The sequence below is a fragment of the Megalops cyprinoides genome, chromosome 1, assembly GCF_013368585.1.
Source record: "Megalops cyprinoides isolate fMegCyp1 chromosome 1, fMegCyp1.pri, whole genome shotgun sequence".
Classification (NCBI taxonomy): Eukaryota; Metazoa; Chordata; class Actinopteri; order Elopiformes; family Megalopidae; genus Megalops; species Megalops cyprinoides.
This window is the reverse complement of record NC_050583.1, coordinates 23,301,848-23,327,572: the sequence shown is the minus strand read 5'-3', so window position 1 is coordinate 23,327,572 and position 25,725 is coordinate 23,301,848. Positions and strand designations below refer to the sequence as shown.

The following is a 25,725-nucleotide window of genomic DNA, read 5'->3' as shown; positions in this document are numbered from 1 at the left end:
TGAAACTTCTGGAGAAGCTTGGTGTGCATTGTTCAGTGCATTTTTGACATAGAAGAGATCTTATAAAAAGTCAAAGTGGAGGTGTTGTTTATTTTATTTATTTATTACATGTATGTGTGACGTATATCAGGGACCATGTACAAAATACATTAACCTCAAAAAGAGGAAAGATGTTTTGTACCAGATTAGCTATAGCTAATTTTCATCTGCAGTCCCTGGGCAGGTGAAGGTGTAAACCACAGTATAATTGGGGGGTATGAGTAGATATAGTGGTAAGAGTAGAGGTGGTAGGCATAATAGTAGAAGTACTTTTTGGAATAGAAAGTGGATATGTAATACAAATATATTCTGGTGTTTTAGAATTTGCTGTAGGTGTAATATTGTAAGTTGTGTTCATTTACATTTGTTTTATATTGTTACATGGAGTTTACATGTTCACTTGATTTACACTTGAACACATTGGATGGAATTCAGTAAGTGATAAGCATGGGAGATGAAGCATTTTCAGAAACGATAGGACTAGCACAATTATGTATTACATTGTTAGTTTTTGGTATTGTATTGTAGGATACTGTAGTAGTACACACATTTAAATGGGACTTTAATTTTTACAAGGGAATGATTAAAAAATATATATCAGTCTGTCAATGCCTTTAATACTCTGGGAGGAAAGAGAAGAATAAAAAGAAAGATCCTGCATGAGACAAATACTGTGCATATATTCATCTGTAAACAAATATGTTGAAGTGGTGTGGTGGTACAGACTGGTGGGCCAGCTATCAGGGAGTTGTGGTAGCCTAGTACAAAGGCCTACAGTCAGCACAAATAAGTGGCATACAAATTTGCTACATAAACTCTCAATTACGGAATGACTCATGCTGTGCAGAAGAGATAATCTCAGTATTTCAATTTCGATTAAAATGCATCTCGTTATCTTATCTTATTTTAAAAAACCTCACTCATTGTTATATACGCTCTGTTATGTTGATAAGGTCTGTACCAGATGCTGATCACCAGAGCAGCAACCCTCAGGGTTAAGTTACAACAAGAATCTCCTGTGCAGCAAACAACATGGTTACCACAACCCTAAAATAGATTTAATTAAGATATTAAGACACCACTTTGTACTATATGAAAATGAGAATTTCCTGACCAATGAGAATTTTAAAAATCAATCCACTTTAATTTGGCATAGTGTCATTTAGAATCACACTGCACTGAAAACACTGAAAAAATTCCCTTGTATTAACTGATTAAGATAAACTCCAAGAATGACAGTGACAGTGACAGTGAGTCAGACACACCCATATTATACTTTGTTCAGGATATTGGATTTTCCCATTTCTCAAGTAATATACTCTAATGTGCATTATGTAGTTTCATTCACTACAAACAAACAGTACAGGTTTGTAAGTGATGCTGTACTCAGCATAAAAAACGAAATAAATCAAAATGTCATCAAGCGCAAAATAGATCGACTTTTAAGGCCGAAAATACATTTATCACAAGCTAAAAAAAAACATTCCGCTGTATGTTATTACAGTGAAAATGCGTGGTGCGATGGTGAAAGTTTCGGAGGCTATTAAATAGGCGATTATTACAAAATTAATTTTACCTAACACATTCATACTCTGGGTACCCTGGTCACACTCAAAAGTCATCATATTTCTATGGGTTCACACTCTGAATTAAAGTGTCAAATTCGTTGTCCCAAGTATGTTAAATTGCTCAGTTACGTCAACCCCCCACCAGCTACGTGGACAATCTCTTGACAAGAGGTGGTGTTGAGACTAAAAGTTAGTTGCAGTGCTATAATGGGTTCTGTAGCTAGGTGTCCTGCTAAGAGAGGGTGAAGTTACTCCCTGCATTGCAGCCAGGGTCTGCTGCTGAAATCCAACACACAACAATGGCGACTCCCAGCCCGAGCACCAACTCAACAGCCTCCTCCAGCAACAACAGCAATAACGCAGGATCTACATCAACATCACACCACCACCAATCCCAGTCTCAACACATAACGACAGTGAGCAGCATGCAGGGTAAGAGCAGGAAAAAATAAACATCCGTAAACGCCTTTTTCCACCTCATTTTGTCAGAATTACTGGAGAACATGATTGCTGAAATATCCTTAGCATGCTATTGCTGCACCATAGCGATGCAGTTTGCATTTCCTTATCGGCAACGTATGAGTAGGCCTCGGTGTTTAGTAGGCTCTTTATTATCCCTGATGTGATTATTAAACTTCGAGAAGCGTTGGAGACCGATGGTCAGAAAGTTACATAATTTTAGTTCTCTGAAATTTTGCATTTTATTGGCCGTTTTTTCACTGACAGCTATTCGTCAGGTAGATAGCAAGGCCTGTAGCTAAGCAATTAAATTTTACAGCCAAAATAGCAAGCCACATATGTGCTTTTATTGTATTACATTGTAATGCTGTCATTTAAAAGTATGCTTACACCACAATGGCAACACGTTTCAATGTTGTGTGAGAAACTAGCTAGCTTGCTAAAAGCATAAACAGTAAGTTTGTTAGCGAGTCAGCTAGCAAATTAGATGTAGCTTTAGCTAACTGACTAGCTAGCTAAGTTAACTTCCTAGGGAGCAGTGCTCTCAGTTTTATTATTGTGTATATGTTGGATTCCATAGCTATTCATGTCATTGTTCATTCGAGACGGAGCAGAAAGATTTGAAACTGTCGGCTGGTTTACGAGGTTAGCTATGCGAATAAGCAGTGTTAGAGCTCTACTGGCACATCGCTGTCTAGCCGGTCAGCTAGCTAATGATGCAAAGATCTACACGCAACAAATAGAATTCATAATCTGATATACTCGTAATAAAGACTGCAACGTAGAATTTTCTTTGCTATATTTAATGAGAGAGCCATGTAGGCACAGATACCAGGGATGTACCTCTGTTTTGGAACGTAACGTTTACGATATAGTACAAAATGTCAGGGATGTGTCAGACTTGTTGCATTATGTAAGACATTGAATGTTTCATTTAAACCTTGCAGAAACCAACACGTGCTGGAGATGTCAGAATGAAACAGGTACTCTTAAACATTTTTATAGAAATGCAAACATAGACATGTGTCATGAAGCAACCGTATCATATATATTTTTAGAATCCCTGGAACAGTATGAAACATTTGATAATTAACAATGGCAGTGCAACATTGCGGCTGTGTAGCTAGATATTTCTTTAACAGATGTACAGATCTTTAATACCTTAATCAATTGCATAAACATAGACTTATAGGTCAATGATGTCTGTGTTATGTTTTATACTGTTACTAGTAAAGCCATTGGAGAGTAGCTTGCATGATTTTCTAGACAAACATATTTTATTTGCCATTATAGTTAGGACAGTGGTAAGATGGACAAAGCATTCATTGTTTTTTGCATTGGAATGTGTCTGTACTTTTTCCATTCATATTTTGTGGTGGTATTGTATATGAAATTGCATGACCATATCTTGCAAAATAGTAATCATCACCAAGGACTTAATTGGATCAACAGAAGAAAGGCCAGTTTAAAATTGTGAAGACACCAAGACACTTCCTGTTATTCTCATGTGATTTATAGGCATGTGGCCCAGCGTATTAGTAAAGTTTTTTCCTGTCCATATTCAACAAAAGGAAAGACAGTGTTGGCTGTGTTATTTGTGAGTTGAAAAGGTATATATTGATTGATCAAAAATACTTTGTAACTTTGCTGGAGCCTACAGCAGATGAGTAGTTGGATGCAAAAACACATTAGGAGATTGTCTCGTTTTTGACCTCTGTCCAGGAAGTTGAATGTTAAGCTGCAGACTGTGGTCCAGTGTTGTACCCTCCATTTTGGTATCAAGGTTTGACGTGGAGTTACATGGTTAAATCCATACAGAAAGTCACGGTGATAGGACAGCAAACTTTTTTTTTTTTTTTTTGTAATTGTGGGATTTATGAGCTTGGTAGAAATTATACCTTGAAACATTCACATATTTTCAATTTAAACCGTGTCAAGGTATGTCTTTCATGAGCACCTTTGTTTAAAATAATGATCAAATGATCATTATTATTCTACTGTAGATAAACATTTAAATTCATATATTGTATTTGCATAAGTATAGTTTGATAATTCAACTCCGGATGACATGCTACCTCCCTTCCTGATATACATGATTGACTAGCTAGAAGTACGCAAGCATCACAGAACATTTTTGCCAGAATGTATTTTATGTAGGTGTGTCCAGCAGTTCCAGTATTACAGTATTTATGGGATTATGGACAGTACTATGGAAACCTGACCAGAGATTCTTCACAGCTGATTGACAGGGCAGAGGGTGGACATGGGTTTCAGAGAAATATCCACCTAGATGGTAATTGTGTGTAGGTACTGAGTGCACCAGGTGACAAAAGCAAGGCAAGGTTGATTTTGGGAAGTGACAGTAGGTAGGTATGAGCAGGAGCCCACAGCAGGAGTTCGGTGGGCTGGAATTGGCCAGGTTTCCTTATGTCCCCACTGTATCAGTTATTCTTAGCAACTTGTTACCTACAGGTTTGTAATTTGTTATTAGTTAGAGATTTGTAAAAAATGAAAATATGCCTTTGCCTCTCTTGTTTTGCTTTGTGCAACTTGTAGTGTGCACAAGAGCCATTAGCTGTGGGCAGGTGTGTCTGAGGATTGCACATGCTTCACTTGCATGCTTCCTGCGTGAATGCAGGAAGACTTGTGGTGAGGCGAGCTTAATGCTCAAACTGATTCCGAAGGTTGGGTTGAAATAGGGAAAAAACATATAGTCAAAAAAAAAAGTGGAATCGGCATTCATGATCCTCTATTTCTGAAACATGAATTATGTCATTTATTTAAATGAGATACTGAGATACGACAACACTGTGTATACCATTTCTTTTCAAATCTGTTGGGAACGTGGGTACATAAAGAATATAAGTGGACGGTTGTACAGGTAGTTCACAGGTACCAAATTATGTAACCAGGATAACCAGTATTAACCTCTTGATAGTATTGCAACATGTGATGAAGGATACTTTTACTTTTTTCACATTTTGTGTTGTTGGTGAAGAGTCTTGTCAGAGGTTGCAATGATGTACATGTTATGTCAGAATGTTCACAGTGGCAAATTATTATAGTGTAACAAGGTGTAGTTTGTATTACCAATGTGAATACACCAAATTCTCTAAATGAAAAAACATGGTGAATGCTTAAAGTAATCTTAGTCTACTGAATGTGCTATCTGTTCTTTTTTGTCGTTTGGCTTTTCTTTTACTTTCTCATACTTTAGAACCTTTTTATTTTCTGTTCAAAACCTTTTCTTTGACATATTCCATGAGACTGTTATTCCACTTTGAAGTTGTTTGCAATCACCATAACCGATCTATTGCACTTGCAGGTTTTATTACATTTTTTGTTTGTCAGTAGATTTTAGGATTATAATAATATCATCTTTATTTATATGTAGCACTTTAAAAGTATACAACACAAAGTGTTTCACAGAAAACAGTTAAAAGGAACATAGGGATGGCAAATGCGTGCTTTAATTGTCAAAGTTTAATGAGTATTGAATTGCATGATTTGTTGGTCAAGGCCAGCTATGCACATTTTAAGTATTAGCGTACAGCAGTATTCTGTATGTCTAGCTTGAAATACCTTTCTTAGCTGTAAAATGGAAGTCATTCACAGAGTGTATATGTGACCATTATGTTATCTTCCCCCATTTAAAGCTGTTTTTTTTTTCATTATCCAAGTGAACAGATGTATGTGAAGTTCATAATTATATGTTAGCTCATTTAGCATAATTCTCCTCTCCAACTTAGCTTAGTTTTATATAAAACAGATGCAAACAAAGTTGACTGTGTTTGTTTTGACGTTTTCTTAAAATTTCAAGTGCACAAGTTCATTTTTGTGGAAATTCCATTCTAATTGTTTATGTGTACCTAATTTGTCAAGACACAGTGTACCCTCTATAACTGTGTAGTAATGGTTTTAAGTTACTAAACCTTTACAGCCTGTTTCAAATAAAGCAGTCTTTATACGAATGAATCCAACCCATATTTGGATTATTTTTGTCACTGATAATTTAACATTTGGAATTTTTTTCAACTGTTAACACACATTTGAATATGGGCTTGTTTTGGAGTAGGGACATTGGTAAACGTTACAGTATGAAACACATAAATCAGTTAAATTATTCTTTCCTTAACTGTGATTCCTCTTCTCTGTGGAAAGTATAGATGCAGCATTTATGGGAGGATTGGGGTGATTGTATGGTCCTACATACTGTTCAACCAAGTACCTTAATCACTCCTTCTGTCTCAATTTACTGGGGATGTCATTTTTAGCTCGTGACATAGCAAAATAAGATATAGTTTTTTAGGCTCACAATGGAAGGAAATTGCCACAATATCATAAAAAGTATTGACACCCAATCTGAGAAATTATAAGAAAAAGGAGTTTATTTCTTATATTCTTCCTGTTGTGTTAATGCTGTGTGCAGGCCAGGGCATATGTTATTCCTAACCAACATACTCAAGAACCACACATAGTTGCAGATATTTGCAAATAATAATCAAATGTTTGTGATGTGATGTACCCACAGTACCCAAATCCATGCACAAAGATACTTTAGCATGTTTAACAGTTTATAATATGTCATTTTCCTGTTTTCTCACTATGAATGTAGATTAACATGGCAAACATTAATAAAATCAAAAATCTTTTCAAAGTCTTAAAGGAAGCTGATTGAAAGAAACACTGGTATGACAGTGTGGAGTAGGGGTCATGGATTAAAGCTTTTTACTGGGCTGTACCCTTGAGCAGGGATGTTACAACTTGATGTTTGTAGTAACTAGAAAACAAGTTTGATAATGTTGATAATGATGTTTTTGATCTCAGTGTGGTATGATTTGTTGTCTTCAAGATCATGGTATGTCATTGGTGGACTTTAACAGCTTTAACTGTATATTACAAGGCAGCAGACAGGCAGAGGTGTAAAAGCATGTTGAGTCAACATATGAGTCTTGCCTCTCTCTGGTGGCTTCATTTAGGATGGCTCAAATAAATAGTCTTTTCTGGCTGTCCCTGGCTTCTTGAAGGGCATAACCAGACCTCAAAAGAGTACTTCCTTTGCTGGTTTATTCTTCAATTTCTCATTGTAGGGCAAAGTACAAAGCAATGTAGAACTTGGCCATATGTATAACCGTGCCATCACTGCCTTTTTGTTGCATATTTTGCTGTTCGCCTTTATTAATCTTATTTAAGAAAAAAAAAATCATGACTTATGCGAGCTAGCTAGAGCGCTGTCAGCTTTCACAAGGCAAATGCACACGTAAAAATGAGAATTTGCAGACATTTTGGGAAATTATCTTACAATGTTTTCTTTTGTGAATACTTTTGGGAGTGAGTTTGCTGGCAAGCTAATGTTGGCTGTAACCATCTAGATGCAGCATATGTTTATGTAGCCAGTCAGCCTTCTCCCATTTTTCTCAATTGATTTCATTTTCCAGTTTGGGGATGGCTAGCTACTAACTGATAAGACAAAATAAAAATGTGAGATAAATTAGCAGCAAGTATGTCTCTCTGCTAGCTAGCTAATTCACTAGCTAGCTAGACCAAACAAGGAGCTAGCTAACATGCCACTGTAGTTAACAAGCTAATGTTTTTGATTCATGCATTATATTTGTGCATCATAAACAGTTTATATACAAAGTATAAGTAGACATTATACCCTGCCATTTTCCAGTTGATGAATGGAATGATGGAGTAGAGTTTGCTTGAAAGACCGCCATGACGCAAAAAATGTGTGATGTAGTACCTCACTGAATCACTCTCAGTCATGACATTGGCACCAAGACCATTTAACAAATATCTAACATCTATTTAGTTTACTTTCTTTAGGGCATACATTTGTAAATGGTAATACAGTTCCTTTTGATGTTTTTTAGTATATGTCTCATGTGGTCCAGTTCAAGAGATTGAAATTTATAGAAGTTGAATATAACATAAACAAATAAGAATTTAAATGTGAAATCAAATAGTTACTTTGCATAAAATAGGAAATTAAAATCTTGAAGATTTAAAAGATACTGTTTTATAGGATTATTTTTTGGTGTATTGATTGTTGTTTTTGCTTGTCTCTAACTTTAGTCATGCAGCCTAGAGCACATCTTACATTTTTTAAAAAAGAAAAAGCTTGAGTCTGTAGTGCTTGTCAGAGAGGTCCTCAAAGCATTTGAAATGCTTGGATCCATTGTGATTTTTGGTTGTATTTTTACATTTTATTTTTGCAATCTTCTGTCATGACTTATTTTTTGTTTCTCAGATAATATAACCATTGTCTGTCTCATGTTCTGAATAATTGCTAGTAAGAATCAGAAATCACCAGTATGGACATAAAGTTATACTGGACGTGCTACATCAAATGTCTTTCTCTAATGGCTAATCCTACTTTGATATTTGCAAAATCTTTTGTCTTCTCTTTCTCTCACTGTCCCACCCTTCTGACTTGATGCTGAACAACAGTGAGCTCTGCAAAATTAATAATTTTTAGTTTTTGATCTCTTCCATCATCGTCTTTTGCCATATTCTTTTTTTGAACTTGAAACTATTTTCGATAGTTTGTAACTGTTTTTGGTTTTTTACCTCAGCCATTGATAATTGGAGCAAACCTAATGCTATTGACTTTGTGTATAAATTGGATCCCTTTGAAGCTTAAGGATGTATAGAACTTTGTGCAGTGATTGCCTTGGGGACAAGGAAGAAATTGTTTGATTGTAGTGCAGATAAGACAGTTGTTAAATGGAGACAGAGGTATGCACTCTGTCGAGTTCTGCTCAAGTTGTGGCTTTTGTATTTTTTTTTTGTTTTGTTCTGCAAGTGCTGCATACCTCTCACGCATGTCCTTTACTTTGTTTTCTGTAGGTGTACATCACTTTCTAAATGTACTGAAAACTGAAGAATGCCCAAACTCACTTTATCCAGATCTTGTTTCCTTAGGCTACTAGTGCATTTAGGAAAGTGGGGAAAATCCCCTCTGATTTATCACTGCAGTCCATGCAGTATTATCTTCAGAAATTTTAATTAAAATGTGATTTGTAAACAATATCTGTGAATATAAATGATAGGTTGCCTTATCTTTCTACAAAAACCTAATATTACGGTTTTGTTTTTGCTCTTTGCTTAGGTGCTAAAGATGGAAATTATGCTGAGGGGAAGGAAACTTGAGCATGTTCGTTCTTGTCTTTACAACATCACACGTATTTGGGTTAAGACCAACAGGTTAAACAGCGTTACTGCCAGAAACCCTGGCAATTTTTTTTTTTAAGTATTGCAAGTGGAATGTAGACCATATTTCTGTTGGAGACACAATTTTGCTTTCCATGTTTATTAAATTATATGAAAATGAAATGAATTGGCTGCTACTTAGAAAATGAAAGCCTAACACAAGGGGTACTTGTGGGTATATGTAGGTATATGTAGCCAGCTATTCCCCATAAAATATGAATGTGTGTAGGTGTGTGTATGCATATCTATGTGTATGTGCATGTATGTGTGTAAGTACATGCATATACACACACTGAAAAATAGTTTTGTATTGTTGTATAGCTTTTAAAATCGTAAAAATGGCACTGAAGATTTAGATTAGACTTCAGATCTGGCAATCACTTGTATTTTTTTTCTCCTTTTTTTTACTTAAGATTTTAAAACTCAAACACATCCCAGTAAATAAAGCAGATGACTAACTCTATGGTCACGTGAGTAGAAATATGAAAGCACCATAGTGACCAAAGACAACAATTTCAGAAATATTTCAAATACATTGTCATAGCTGGAAAGCTGGGGTCGTGCATGTGTGAGTCACATGGCAACTACATGCAAAAATGCTTTTTTTAAAATTTGATAATCAGCATTCAGATATGGCTACAGGAAGTGGAAGGATTTCAGCAAATTTGATAATTAACCTGCTAAATTCCATACTTGGTTCTTTATACCTGTTACAATGATTAAAAAAGCAGAAGACATATTTTTTTGTTTGGGCACCTCGATAACTACCTAGCTTACTTTTTGAATTGCATATTAAATCATTGTCTTTAAATAATTGTCTTTAAACCTACAGCCTGTAGGGGTCCAGAGCTAATCAACAACTGAATGCTGGTTTTGGTCTGAGGGTAAGGTTATTTGTGAAAATAGTAGTATGTGGGAGTTTATTCAGGTAGTTGTGTTTTTCCTGTTAGCACAAAGGGTTGGTTGTGTTGTAAATTACAGTAACAGTATGTTCCCCTCTGATCCAGCAGTTTACAAACTGATTTTTTTTAACTTTCCATCAATTACAGGCAATAACAAAATAAGTGAATCTCATTTACCCTGAGGTATCTCTGAATCAAGAATTCTTACTTGGTGTTAGCTAGATAGTTACCTAAATTGGATGGGGCTCTAGGCTAAGGGTCCATGAGAGTGTCCAGTTGGACCTTACTGCTTTACATGGGTTAGAATATTCAGGGAGGGCGTAATTGTAGGCTTCCAAGAAAAAAGTAGTAGTGTGTGTAGAGGACAGTGAGGGACTAGTAGGTCAGGGGCTTTTGCTAGGGGTGGCCATGGCAGTGGAGTGGGGTACTGTGACCCAGAGCTGATGGGGAGAGCTGTGGGTCAGCATTTAAGTGAGAAAGGAGGGCTACATCCAGTTGTTTGGTTGATACTATAGCCCCAGTAATTACTCAGGAAGGAAAAGACACTGGTACTATTCACGGTACCAGTCACTTGAAAATTTAAGAGTGGACTGTTGAGTAAATTGTTTGGTATATGAGAACGAATTTTGCACTGATGAAAGTGCTAACGTGTCATCTTATTTGCTAAAACTGCTGCACAAATTTTTGCAATTTGTTGCTTGTCATGGTCAGAGCTCATGTGTAAATAAAAAAAAAAAAAATCATGGTAAAATAGGTGAGATTTTTGATGTTGGATTTTGCCACATTGAATGCAAAGCTGTATAGTTAAACTATAGTGCAAATAAGGGAAGGTGATACCATATGCAAAACATGTATTTTTACAAGAATAAGATAACAGTAGTTTCTACACTTTCATTTCTGTAATGATAAAGTATGATTCTAATGACTGACTGACAATGATTTTGTATTTATTGTAACACTTTTGGGAATTTGATATTTTCATAGTTTGATGATTTCCTGGACAAAGATTTGTCTGGTTTTGAAAGATCAGGGAAATGGACATAGATCCTATCATTGTGCTGCACGATGGCTATTACCTATGCTGTTCATGCAACAGCTAAGGAATTGAACAATGTGGTAATATATAAAATATTGCTTGTTTTCTCATGGATGAAGATGGTAAGATGGTGTGCATCTCATTAAAATGAGGTATTTTTTTCAGTTTCGTTCAGTCTGATTGTTTGAATTTGTCCTACCTTTATGATTGTAAGTGCATCTACTAATTTGACAAATACAGTATGGATGGGGAAGACCACAGAGGAAGTAACTGCTGCCTGAAGGTTAAAATGGAGGAAGCGGGTTGATCACATTATAGGGCCTTAAATTCCAACTAAATTTCACTGAAAATGCAAAAAAAATGTGTTTTGAATTGAAAATTGGAATTCCATTTCCAGTACATTTGAATTGCCTTGTTTCGTACATATATGGGTGTAGTTTTGTTACATTGTTCTTGTCAACCTCCAAGAAAGAAGCAAACCAATGTGGAAAAACAGAAGCATAATGAAATTTTAAAAAATGTTTTCTTTCCACCTCAGGGTTTCAGATAAACCTGTCTGGAGTTCCCCAAAGTAAGCCAAGAATTTTCTGTTATCATACCACCCCTTTTGTGTTTCCGTTTGACAGTCTGGTATGGGGGAGTCTGTCCACTATTGTTTCTTGACTAATCCAAGGTGGAGTGGTGGGCGAGCTTCCATTTACACCTGGGCATAAAGAGTATCTTCACCACTGCTTCGATGGTGTTCTTGTCAGATAATTCTCCACACCATCAATGCTCCTGCCAAATTTTATTATTTTTTTTACAATAACTAAATGTTTTATTCTTCCATTTTTTTCTGATTTATTGTAATGGAAGCTCTACCAGGTATTTATTGCACTCTCTTTAAGTACTAATGACCAGTAAAGACTGTTCACATATGGTTCTTGTCACAAAGAATGTATTTGCTTTTCCTCAACTTTGCATTTGTTTAATTTATTAAATCACAACACAGTAGTTTTTGGCATGAGCTGCACCTAATAAACAGCTGATCATTGATAAAACGAAGATCATTATGTGCGCTTAATGCGCCTTAAAGTTGATTTGTACTTTTATTTTCTTGACTGTACTCTCTTCTGTTCATGGTATCAGTGACAGTTCACGTTAGTTCACAGTTTATACTTATTCCATTATTTTCTGTGTTTGAAGTAGTCTTATCACAGTATTAATTAAATTGTTTATATTACAGTCATTGATCTTTATTTGTCATATGCTAATAGAATGTGGAATGTCTCTACAAAACTCAATGGAATGGAATGTCTCTACAAAACTGAAAGAATGAATTGAGGGAGGCATGCAGTCATAATATTTCATTATGCGAGGCATGATAAGGACAGCAGTTTGACAGCTAACCTGGCACAAAAGGACTTGAAAAATATTTTTTGAAAACATTTTCAGTCAACTGACTGTGCCAGCTGTCCTTGATTGCCATGCATGGCAAAGTGATTGAGGATTTGACATTTTTTGAAAGCCAGCGGAAGTGTCAGCACAGTATGTGCTTGACTGAATTTTGGCTAGAGAGAGACTTGCTTTTGTTTAACTGAAAAAGTAATAAAAACTGTATTTATTCAAAAAATGCATAAAGTAGTGCACCTTTCTACATGGTTAGGGTTAAGTTGGCACATGCTAGTGCATGAATGATGTTGCATCATAGAACAAAAGATGTTTAACATAACAGTAGAATAGAATCCTCTGGAAACTGACATTCATAAATCACCAAGTAAGAATTATTATTATTATTATTAGTAGTAGTAGTATTAATAATAAAGGGATCTACATACACAATTTACTTTGCTCAGGGTACTTAGGGTTGGGGCACCTGTTTTTTTTTGTTTTTTCCTGTGATCGCTCCATTCTGCAGTTGCAGACTTTAAATCAAACTGATATTGACAACTGCACATCACCATTTTGAATTTTTTGAAACACTCCTTGTGAAACATCATGGAATACTGACATTGGATATTTTACTCAGGATCCTTTTCCAGACCTCTACAGAATGGTAAGTGGTTAATCGAGATAGGGCCTCTGTAGAGCAAATTAAATTAGTGCTCTTGTGACTTGATCAGTAGTTGTAGCCCCATAATACATACTTTCCATTTGTGAAGGGCTGTGTCCATATTGAATTTGTTAGCAGGTATATTTAGTGCCTTGTTTAAAAAAAAAAAAAATGTTTCCTAATTTTCTCAACTCATTAAGTTAGACCAATTGCAATGAATATGAGTTGGGGTTCTATGTCACTACCGAGAAGATTATTAGTTAGCCAGCTGATTAAAGTTTACCACTTTATGATCCGGACAGGCCGGTGATAGCAGTGATTATTTTGCCACTGGCATCCCTGCTTGGCACTTGAGTTTTTTGGTGCTTGGAACACAAAGTGTTGGCTACCATTTCAGCTAAGGTCTTTCTCAATTATTTTTGATTCTGCTCTTACGGAACGACAAGCTTTAGTATCTGTTGATTCTTAACAATGTTTACATTTAGTTCTTTGTTACAGACTTGTTTGTTTGAGTATACATTTTTTCTTTATAACAGAAAGATGTAAATAAATGTATTTTAAAAGATAATTTAATGAAGAACCTAATACCATTATTAAACGCAGGTATTCAGCTTTATTGATTCAACTATTGTATGAGTACTTTGGTATTAAATGAGACTTAGAACAATGAATTTAACAATTAATTGAGACATATGCACAGTATTTTAATATAAATGTAGACTATTCCAGCAAAATTCCAGCATTCTATTTACCATCTTTAGTAATCATCTTAAGTAATGTTAGATTAAATATAAAGACTATTAAATACAAAGACATTCATTGTGAGTGAAGACATGTGTCATGCAATTTCCTCTATATGATCAAGATGTGGGTTGTGATGTGTGACTTTCACATAGTCTCTCTTAAAATGAGAAAATGCAGCATCCTCAGTACTGTGATACTCAAGCAGACGCTGACCAGTTACACTTTAGGGATTGTAATTTTTGTAATTATGTGTCCTATCTTTCATTTGCAGTGTGTTGCTTATGTTTTGGCTGAAAAGTACACTTTGATTGGATTATTTCTATTTTATGGAAGGAAAGTGTGGGCTGATTAGTTCTAGCAAGGCTCAGAAGAGTGACAGAGATTACTGTTCTTCCAAACTTGATTTTTGTTTACACTTTTGCAGTTTTCAGCTGGCTTTTTTGCAACAAATGTAACTGAGTGGGTATAGAGCTGATCTTTGGTATGGTCGTCGTTTGTACAATATTGAGATAAAATGATCACCAGCTCTTTACAGAAATAAATCCAAATTGCACTAAAAGAATAACAAAGTTGAAAACTACTAGCAGCAAGTTAGTTTATTTCTAAGAATGGTGTTTTATTTATTTAGTGTCAATACACAACACTAAACATTTATTGCTTCTAGTTTTGATTGTGTATCTGCGGAAGCCCATACGCAGGGCAGAAATACAGAGAATTACAGTAATTCTGTAAGGCAAGAAATGGCCCAAGCCTGAAAAAAGGAGATGTTCTGTGAATGTTGTGCAATATCAAGTAGCAAGAGTGAGTCAAAAAGGAAATATGTAGAGAGAATTATAGGGAGGAGTCTTGACCAACCTCAAGTTTTTTAGCAGACTAGGGGGAGGGGAAATGAAGATAAACTCTAGAGAGAGAAGTGAAGGGGTTGGAGTTAGGAGGCAGAAATAAGAGGTCATCCTGTAAAGTTATCATGCCTTGAATGATGACACCCCCCCCCAATTATAATTTCTTAAATGGAGCCTGGGTTGGCAGAAGTAACACAAGAAAATGACCCTTCTTCCATTGACAATGTCTCCAAAGTAAAGTTAGGAATATAGCATTTTGTCTCTGAGGTTACCCAGTAATGCTAGTGTGCTATAGAGCTTTTTTGGCATACAAATGACTTCCATTGCATGTGTATCTACCAGCAATAATTGAATTCAGTTTTGTTTGATTAAATGACCATGTGCATTTATTGTGTTTAAGTTTGAAGCCTTAAATTTTGATTATTTTTGGTAGTTTTTTTCTTTTGGTAGAAGAGTACTTCTAATGATTTGTAAATATTTTGTCTTATTTTATTGATCCCAGGTTAGACAGAATCATTGAAGCGGAATGCACTGTGCCTGTTGGTGCATTCTTGTCTTTATGCACAGAAGTGTAACTTTTATTTTAGCATTATCCATGGCACCTCAGCGTTTTTAGAGAGTTATGTCTTCACTTTCATTCATGGTTCTATTTTGTTTTAAACATTGCATTCAGGGGCTGTGATTAGTATTTAGTGATTTGTGATTTTTGTGCATTACTGTTGCCTTGGCTTTGACACAGTTGCTGAAAATTAAGAAAATATGGAGGATAGGCTATCATTTATTGGTCTCATCTCATTGTTGTCACTCACTGACTGTGATTTGTTAAGTTTAAGTTTCTTAAAAGTACAGATTATAGCAGACTACATATGATCTGACTTTCACCAGCCAAAAACATTTTTGGCTAGCGTCCTAATGTTGTGAAATATCACGTGCTTTTGGCATATGATCAGTTCAACTCGCCACTTTCTGTTTTTCAGTGACCTTTTTGATTTACTGCATACAGTTGGTTGCATTACCTCAGTGTCCTGCTTGCTGTTTACTGTAGAATTTAAGGGATGGGCAGCTCCTCTGAGCAAATGTGTGTTATGTGAATGTGGTTCTCCCTCTCTTTCTCTCAGGTAAACGCAAAGCACTGAAGTTAAATTTTGCCAATCCTCCAATTAAACCAACTACAAGATTCACTCTCAACACAACAGGACCTCCTTTCCAGAACCCACATATGTAAGTAATGAACTTCAGGGCCTCTTTTGGGTCCTGACATGAGTGGACTCTTAATGTATAGTAAAAGTGCATGTGCGTATGTGAATGTTTAAATGTTTGAGGTAGATGTATATTTAGTCTCTATGTCTTATATTATCTGTAAGTTATAATGATGTCCTGGATGGCAAACTCTCCCCGTAGTTATGTCCAGTTTTTGTCCTTTAAAATTAAAGCGTCAGTCTTGTTGATTAGACAGGTTAGATTCCTTTCTTACCAACACCTATAACAAAATATTCGTTTCAAATACATAATATATTCAAATAAATAAATAAATAAATGTAAATGTAAATATCATGCACCCTTTGCTTGCAAGTGTTTGTATAAGATGGCTATGCATTTGAGCTCAAAATTTCAATTATTTGAATGAAATTGGAACAGATTTCCCCTTTATTCAGCTTTTGCAGTGCACTCAAATGAACTCCAGATCAATTGGATATTGTAAACCAAAAGCGCATAATGATTGCAGGGTGTCTGAAGCAACTGTCCATTGTAAATTCTTTAAGACTCTGCACTGCAAATCACACAATAAGACAGCAGTGAGACCGAGAGACCAAATTCTAATATGAGCATATAAAAGAAGATTATCTGGTGTAACAATACCACTACAGGGAGCTGTCTCTTTAAAGTGCTTCTGCTCACTGTGTTCTAAATTTGGTTTACACATGCAGCCAATCAGCACAGGAGTTAATTTCCTTGCGTCATGTTAAATGGAATGTGATAGCATCCATAAGCTCCAAACATAAATGTTTGAATGCAGTTCTGCACAGAAAAACACTGTATTTGTCTGTTAGCTCTTTCACCTGAAAGTGAGCCAGCCCTTTTTCTGGAGTGCTGTTCTGAACATAGTGCAGAGCATGGTAGCGGATTGAAGGAATGGCTTGACTGCTATGGGATGGTCATGCCAGGATTAACACCAGCCTGTGTGTACTCTCAGCATGTGGGCCAGCATAACTGATAGCAGGAATCACTGCCCTTGTATGTTATGAGGGGTATTTATGAATATGAAGAAGAGGCATATTTTATACCATTATTTAGGGTTTGTTTCTTACAAATTATGAATAATTAAACACAAGGCAGGGTTATGGGTAGTATGGGCTCATGAACCTGTCCTATTATCAAACTTATACCAAAACTTCTGTCAATGTCAGAATCAAGTATATCCACTCAAATATTTTTTTTTTCAATAAAAGTCAATAGACAGTCAATAAAATACTTGAAAATTATAAACATTATGAATATAGTTTGTGTTACCATTCTGCTTACAGTTGATGGTATCTTAATGGTGTCTCCTTTTCTAAACTGTCACCTGTCACCCCCAGAGAGAGGCTGCGTACGCACAGTATCGAGTCTTCGGGTAAGCTGAAGATCTCTCCAGAGCAGCATTGTGACTTCACTGCTGAGGACCTGAAAGACCTGGGAGAGATCGGGAGAGGCGCCTACGGCTCTGTCAACAAGATGGTGCACAAACCCAGCGGCCAGATCATGGCTGTCAAGGTGATCAGCCCGTCATTTCTTTACTATTTTCATCAACGATAGAAGAATATGGGGAAGAATCTTAATGAAGAAATGCAGAGATGAAAATAAGTGATTTTCATGATGTACCAGTTTGCAGTTTCTTGAACTGTGTGACAAACTACTGCATTGTACTGAACAGTGGGTCATCTGACAAAATCAGTCATGAGCCTCATTTTTGTAATTGAAAAGATGATCACATTTTAAGAGCAAATGGGACAGAATATTTAATTCATTTTGTCTTGTCCTTTGTGTTGTTGCTGAAAAAATTTTGACCAAGGTCAGCATACACCATCCAGTTGGATCTTGCAATATCTTGCATATACTTTAATAAATGAAATATGACAAAATATAAAAGATGACATTTCATATTTGTTCATAATTCAGATGCAGGGATCCATGTTTCAGTGAATATGAAGCATACACGTTCGCCACATAACTGTCCCATATGAATGTTCCAGTGATTAACAATTAAATTTGTATAAAATAGCAGTCTATTTAAAAATCAAGGTGCCGACGTTTCTTTGAATGATGTTACATGGAGTGCACTTTAAGACCGAGTCATCCATTTGTTTGGTCCCTGCCACAGAGGATTCGATCGACTGTGGACGAAAAGGAACAGAAGCAGCTGCTAATGGACTTAGATGTGGTTATGAGGAGTAGCGACTGTCCATATATTGTTCAGTTTTATGGGGCTCTTTTCAGAGAGGTGAGTTCACTTGTTTTTCTTCAGTCATATAAAGCAGACAAATCAAGAATTCATCTGCTGCCTTTTCTTGTTTCAGAGCAACACTTTTAATTTGTTTGCATCAGAATCAACCATGTCTGTATATGTGATGTTATCGAGTTTTTATTGAAATCTGTGATGTCTTATATTGAAATACAAAATGGCTGAGAATGCCTGTAATAACAACTTTAAGTCTGTTACTTCATGTGGTTTGCATCAATTTTCCTTAGTTTGTATGCACTTGAACCTGTTATGATCAGACCATTTTTCTTTCAGGGCGACTGTTGGATATGTATGGAACTCATGTCTACCTCGTTCGACAAATTCTACAAATATGTATATTGTGCATTAGATGATGTGATTCCTGAGGAAATATTAGGCAAAATAACATTAGCTGTAAGTTAATCTTCTCTGTTTAATTATACAGTATGTTTTATATTTTTTAAACATTTATCTGATGTGTAAGGTGACGTTTCAAATATTTATATTGCCTCTTCTACCCGCCGTATTTTATTCCAGACTGTGAAAGCGCTTAACCACTTAAAAGAAAACTTGAAAATAATTCACAGAGGTAAGTCTTAATCATCCAGAAAATCAAAAACAAAAATATTCACATGGTTATTTTTTAGAGCTCCATTACTTAAGGCAAATCCCTTTTAAATAGTGTTATTGTTAATTTTAAAACCAACCACAGAAACATTGTGAAATGAAACGTTAGTTTTGAATGCGATTGTACATTTGATAAGTCCAGTTTAGTGTAATTGCTTAGCATGCACTACTGCAAGCAAAGGCCATTTTGTTACTGTAATTAGATATCTGATAGTAACTATGCACAATAAAGCTTCCATAAGTTTACAGCTGTTTCAGCATGGCTAAATGAGTGATGTTTTTAAATTCTCATACGATGATTTACAACTGGGGTAGCAGTGTAGCATAGTGATAAGGAGCAGGACTTGTAACCAAAATGTTGCTGGTTCCATTCCCTGCTGGGGCTCTGCTGTTGCACCCTTGGGCAAGGTAATTAACCCAGAATTGCCTCAGTAAATATCCAGCTGCATAAATGGGTAACATGTAAAAAATATTATAACCTATGTAAGTCACTCTGGTAACTTACATAGGTTATGAGTGTCTGCTAATTGCCAAAAATGTAAATAATGTAGTTTAATAAAAATTATTAAGGATCAGCTGATATAATTTTGATAGTAATACAATTTTCCTGGCTGCTTAACTGATTACACAGAAATTGGCTGAGGTATGTTTTAAAGTATCGTGTTGAATTTTATTCATCAACTGAAGTCTGAATATAAACAAGCAGTTACTTTAGCACCACAAGCCACTGTTAATATTTTATTAACTGCACAGAAAGCATAATGATGAGCCTTTAGAAATGCATCTTCAAGAGAACTTGCAGATCATATTAGTATTGTCTTGCAGTTTTTTATAAAGAGAAGGATGTATAAAGATGAATGATAATGCACAGCACAACCTCAAATAATGAGAAGTGATCGAGAACGGCATTTTGCTTCATCCTGTTTTCATTTCCCCCCCAGACATCAAGCCTTCCAACATTCTCCTGGACAGAAACGGCAACATTAAACTCTGTGATTTTGGCATTAGCGGACAGCTTGTGGACTCCATTGCCAAAACCAGAGATGCAGGATGCAGGCCTTACATGGCGGTAAGTCAGAAGGGCATTTCTGACTGGAAACACAGATGGGTTAAGGAGGGTTGAAAAGCCTTCTGACTCATATCGTATGCATTTTGAGGGTTTGGTGAGCATTTGCACATGAAGTTCTCACAGAGTGTCCAGCATTGTCACCTTTATATAGGCCACAAAGAAAGTGGTCGAGCAGATTGAGGAAATGGTGCGTCTGCTTGCGGGTAATTGTGCTTGGTGGAATTACAGGGTCCTGGTGTAGCTGTAGGGTCACTGCAGTGTTTCGCATTGCTGAAGAGCCCCAAACTGCGGCCAGAGCACTTGATCTCACAGCGTCGTCATTCAGATAGTATTTTTTATTTTTTTCCAGCTTGTTGACGTGAGCCTGGAGTCCCCCCAACCCCCCCGCCCCCTGCTAGTTTCCATTCTAAATTTGGTAGTACTGTCATGATGCAAGGCTTCTCTGATGCTTGAAAGGAGACCTCATTCATACATCCCTCAGAATTAAGTAATTCGGTCATTCCCTGAGTGGTGAGCTCACAGTGGAGGAATTCAGAGCAGTGTGTGTAGTTTCCTTTTTCAGATTTAATGAATGGCATTTTTGATTGCCCTTTTTATCTTTCTTTTTCCCGGGTGCTTCAGCTTTGACTGTTATCAATATTTTTTTTAATTCAGATTGGAGTTGGATATCCTTTTGAAAAGAAACTCTTCATATTAAGTACATTTTATACAGATAATAATCTGTATAAAAATGATTATTTTTATGTAACTTCTGTTAAGTCATATGTATTTCTCTGACCAAAAGCAGAATTGAATCATAGTTCATGACACAGATATTATGATGTGTATGTGGAACTGAATTTTTAGTTGACTTCCTACATTTTCAGTGCACTCCTAGATATGTCAGTTTAGGAGCACTTGTGCTGCAACAAGGGAAAAAAGGTAACATTTAGCCCTGCACACAGAAGGATGACATCACTGTCTAAATTCGGCTTATGAATCAGCGAAAGGAGGTGGTTCCTCAGCCCCTCTCATTACGTCACTGTCACCCCTTTGATTCAGTAAGATTGTGCTCAGAGCTTAGGTATTCCAGTAACCATGCAGCGTGCTGCTGATGTAATGGTTATGGCAGTGGAAGTCCAGCTGTTAAGTAATATGTCACATGGCAGGTAGAGGTGCCCCCACAAGCACTGCCCTTTTCTCTGGTCATTTTTGATCTGTCTGTTTATGGGTTCATTCATCAAGCACAGATTAAATACACCTAAAAAAACACCTAGGCTAAAGGGTCAGTTTTTTGTGATTCAGACATGGAAGATTTTCAGTATTAATTTTTACATTATTAAACAAGTATATTATAAAAGTGCATTTTCTTTTTTGCTTCTTCCATCACCGCTATTTGAAATACTGATGTGTGAATGAAGTCCATTATTTTAGCATTTGACGTTTAACATAGGAGTTACCCATTCCATGTTGGTAATCAGTCATGCCTTGTTGTAATTATCTATAATTACTGCTGTACTCCCACTTACCCCTGAACTCCTTGTCTGCCAGCAGTCTCCGGATTCTATAAAAATACATTCGACAGATTTTGCTTTTAGTTTTCTTTCTCACTGGTCAGATCCATGGAAACGTATGAGCATGTAACCATATAAGGGATAACAATCCTGATGCAGGCGGGATCCTGTCCTGTCACAGGCTCCCTGTAAAGTATGTTAGAGACTCTTTTGCACAAAGGTCTTAATCCATAAGCAACATCAGCGATTAGGCTAAGTGATCATATGGATAGAAATCTGAAATTTTGCATCCAATTTCTCAGAAACATGCTTTCTGTGAGAATTGTTATTTTTCCCGTTTTTCTGAGTAGCACAGATAAAGTGCCAATTTCATATACATAGAAGGGAACAGTTAAGTTTACATTGAAGCGCTGCTTGTCTGTGGTAGTTCACATGAATTTTAATATGAAACCTGTGTTTATTTTTCAGCCTGAAAGAATAGACCCCAGTGCTTCCAGGCAAGGCTATGATGTTCGATCAGATGTGTGGAGTCTGGGAATCACACTTGTGAGTTATTGTTCCTGCCCATTATACCTTCAGGATTGGCAGGATTTATTGATGTTTGTGTAGCAAATGCCAGATTTGTGGAGTCAGGATGCTTTATGACTGAGCACTCCTATCCTGCGTGCTTGCCACCACGCAGCAGATTTCACATTACCGGCCTGTCACGCTCACAGCTGGGAAGAAATGCTGAAGCTGGCTCAATCAAGAGTTTGGTTTGTTGTATCAGGTTGTTAATAAAGCTGGGACAAGTTCATTGGCTTGATTACACTGAACTGAAAAAGATATTAATCATAATCAGCTTCCTGTAATGTACTTTTAATAACCCTTACACAGTCTGCTAGACATCTGTAGCTGTCTTAACATAATGCAGTTACCTGGCTAACCATCAGATGTCTGGAAATATTCTAAGGAAGAATCACTGAATAAAATGTCCATTGGATTGTTTTTTTTTCTACAAATAAAAGGATGAGTACATGCCAGAATGCCATTGCAGGTTTCTCAAAATTCATCAAAGACCTGAACATTTCCAACAGCTAGTTGGTTGAATGGGTGGAGATTTGAGTAGCTTTACTTTATGACAAGTCACGTCATGTCCTCACCTTATTGTTCTGTCTTCTCTCCGGGTGCAGTATGAGCTGGCCACGGGTCGTTTCCCTTACCCCAAGTGGAACAGTGTTTTTGATCAGTTGACACAGGTTGTGAAGGGTGATCCTCCACAGCTCAGCAATTCAGAAGAGAGGCAATTCTCTCCCAAATTCATCAACTTTGTCAATCTGTGGTATGTATATGTACTGTAGCAATTAAGCAGTTTACACATAGATTTTACTTGATACAGAGCTTACCCCCCAAGTATATAACGAGGCAAAGAATAATGATAGTTTTGAGAGTCTTTATATTCCTAAATATGGAATTTGGGGGAAAATATTGTACTTGTAACCTTACAGAATGTGTATTCCGCATTTGGGTGAATTTACAGGCGTGTTTTTGTCACCATCTGTTGGTGATGCTTCAGTATGAAGGTAAATATGTTGCAAAATGCGAGAGCTTGTAGACTTGATTTTGAGAACTTGTAGAATATCATGTGAAAACTTGAAGAACAAAAATCTGAACTAATATGTTTAAATTTTCTCTTGTAGAAAAAATGTGAACTTGTATGTTGAAATTCACAAATGTGTAGACTGATATTTACATAAATATAATGACAGATGCAAACTTGTAATCCAAAATTTACTCGTATTTATTTATTTTTTTACTTGAGTCCATTTTCCAGTACAACCACAACTCGTTGATTACAGCCACAACTTGCTGATTACAACCACAACTCTCTGATTGCAGCCTCTCGAATCAGTCCCTACAACTTCACATCTGAACGCCTTGACTTTTGCAACACTTCTTGCAGTAAGCGTGTTGCAAAACCAATTTGCATTTGTAGCTCCGGAAGTGAGAGAGCAGAGCGGGGAGCAGCGGGTGGGGCGGGGGGACCAATCAGAAATCAGAAGACAAAGCACTTTTTTATGAATCTGATACCAAAAACAAATAACGGTTTGGTTTTCGTACTTTCTATTTTATGCTCAGAACAAAAATAGGAAATGAAGAAATGGGCAATGGGCTGAACTTGATTTTGATATTTTAGATGTTTTGATGCTTTCTTAAAAAATAAATAAATAATTGCAAGCACGGCTGTTCTCGGCTTCCATAGATTACAAGTTTGCAACTGTCATTGTATTTATGTAAATATCAATCTACACATTTGTGAGTTTCAACATACAAGTTCACATTTTTTCTAAAAGTGGAAAATTTAAGCATATGAGTTCAGATTTTTGTTCTACAAGTTCTCACATGGTATTCTACAAGTTCTCAAAATCAAGTCTACAAGCTCTCGCATTTTGCAATATATTTACCTTTATACTTCAGTTCTGTGTGTGTGTATGTGTGAGATGCTTGTTTGAACATTTAAATAAGAGGTTGTAAACCAATAGTCTGGTAGCTCCATGGTCAAAAATTTACATTAACATAGTCTTTTGGAATTCTGATTTACATATTGTAATTCAGCTAATTTGTCATGCAGTTTATTATGCTGTTTTAAATATAGTTTTTCCAGAATATGGACAAAATATAAAGTTATGTTCTCTCTTCTATAGCCCACATCACTTACATAGTTGAAACACGGGAGCACTTAACATTGCTTTGGTCTTTCGGTGCTTTAAAATTTTTATTTTATTTCACTCTTATCTAGCCTTACAAAGGATGAGTCAAAAAGGCCAAAGTACAAAGAGCTTCTGGTAAGTGTTTGTGTGCAATTCATTACTTTGAACCTGGAGTTGAAAAATAAATCTGTGAAAACTGTTTTTGTGCTTCATTGACCACGTAACTGCACAGCAGTCTTCAGTATTTAAGAAACTGAAATTGTTTGTTTGGTTCACAGAAACATGCCTTCATCTTGATGTATGAAGAGCGGACCGTGGATGTTGCCAGTTATGTGTGTAAAATCCTGGATCAGATGCCGGCTTCCCCCAGCTCCCCTATGTATGTGGATTTATAGTGTGTAGAGGTACGGGGAAAAAGCCTGAACAACAAATCCATGGTGTCAAGATCTGGTTCATCCCATATCGTGTTTAAAAGAAGAACGTAATCCCAAAACACCATGTGCACTGGTGTGCAGTTCAACCATTTCTGTATCATAATGACATTCACACAAACACGCACTATAGTTTTCTTGCAATTTTTTTTTGCTTGTTTGTTTATGTTTAAACAGAAGAGACATCATCTTGATGTAAGATTGTGAAATCATATTATTTGAAGACAGTATAGTCCTAAAATCAGGAATCGTGTCCAGTGTTTTGGAATAAAATCTTGTTGAGCTTTCATTTGAATGTTTAATGTTCACCTTATGCTCATGAGGTGAATAATAAATGTTCACCTTATCATTCTATTTAAATAAGTGGGGGAATATGATTTGGAGACCTTTGAATCTTCTAGTGAGTACCTTTACAAAGGGTTCACCTCTTGCATTCTTCTAATTTTATTTATTGGGTATTTTTCTGGACACAGGAAAAGGAAAATATATTGGGTATTTTTCTGGACACAGGAAAAGGAAAGTATATTATTAGACCAGGTAGATTTCCTAGAGCTTGCAGGGCTATGTGTGTAAGATTTCCTCACAGTGCAATGCTGATTTTAGACAAAGGAGAGAAAACAATTTAGCTTCACAAAGTCATGGTTGATATTATGGGACTATATTTATTTAGCAGTTTTAAGAAAAAAGTAAATATGTAAGTATATATTTGAACTTTAAAGTGTTGTAAACAAATAAAAAATTACCAAAAATGTAAGACACTAAGGGGTTAAGGCAAAATGAGGCATTGTAGTAGACACATAGGATGTGGGGGCATGTATGTGGATTCATATGTGAATTTAAAAATGTGTACAGGTATGGAAACACAAACATACAAACACACATGAGCTTGCATACAAAGTCATGGACAACTTTACACTTTGTAAATAAATGGGTATGCAAAAATGTTGTCCTGTTAAGAAATATTGAAAATTGTAAAGTGGCTTTATTTCCTTAATATGCAAAAAAGATTGTTTTTATTTTTATTTTTACTGCATAATTCATTAAAATATCCAAATTCTATGTACCACACCATAGAATATCCTCAATGTTTAGCATAG

At 36.1% G+C, this 25,725-nt stretch overlaps 1 protein-coding gene across 4 annotated transcripts; it reads left to right on the top strand.

Annotated features, from left to right (window-relative positions):
* Positions 1-1,819: 1,819 nt before the first annotated feature.
* map2k4b (mitogen-activated protein kinase kinase 4b) lies at positions 1,820-24,750 on the top strand. 4 transcript variants are annotated; one of them, XM_036526241.1, is made up of 13 exons: positions 1,820-2,039; positions 3,014-3,049; positions 11,758-11,790; positions 15,956-16,058; positions 17,417-17,591; positions 18,199-18,318; positions 18,613-18,732; positions 18,856-18,907; positions 19,887-20,014; positions 21,976-22,053; positions 22,680-22,828; positions 24,287-24,332; positions 24,476-24,750. In XM_036526241.1, exons 1-13 carry the CDS (start codon positions 1,907-1,909, stop codon positions 24,590-24,592), a joined length of 1,290 nt encoding a protein of 429 aa, XP_036382134.1. In that variant the 5' UTR covers positions 1,820-1,906; the 3' UTR covers positions 24,593-24,750. The 4 variants fall into 4 exon arrangements, with proteins under 4 accessions (XP_036382134.1, XP_036382152.1, XP_036382144.1 ...); XM_036526259.1 differs by lacking the exon at positions 3,014-3,049; XM_036526251.1 differs by lacking the exon at positions 11,758-11,790.
* The last annotated feature ends 975 nt before the right edge of the window (positions 24,751-25,725 follow it).

Excerpts from the sequence above, each read along its gene's own strand:
- map2k4b (XM_036526241.1), top strand. The coding sequence starts at position 1,907 with ATGGCGACTCCCAGCCCGAGCACCAACTCAACAGCCTCCTCCAGCAAC. Across the intron at positions 17,592-18,198 it reads GCCAGATCATGGCTGTCAAG|AGGATTCGATCGACTGTGGA; the intron begins GTGATCAGCCCG and ends TCCCTGCCACAG. Across the intron at positions 18,733-18,855 it reads TAGGCAAAATAACATTAGCT|ACTGTGAAAGCGCTTAACCA; the intron begins GTAAGTTAATCT and ends ATTTTATTCCAG.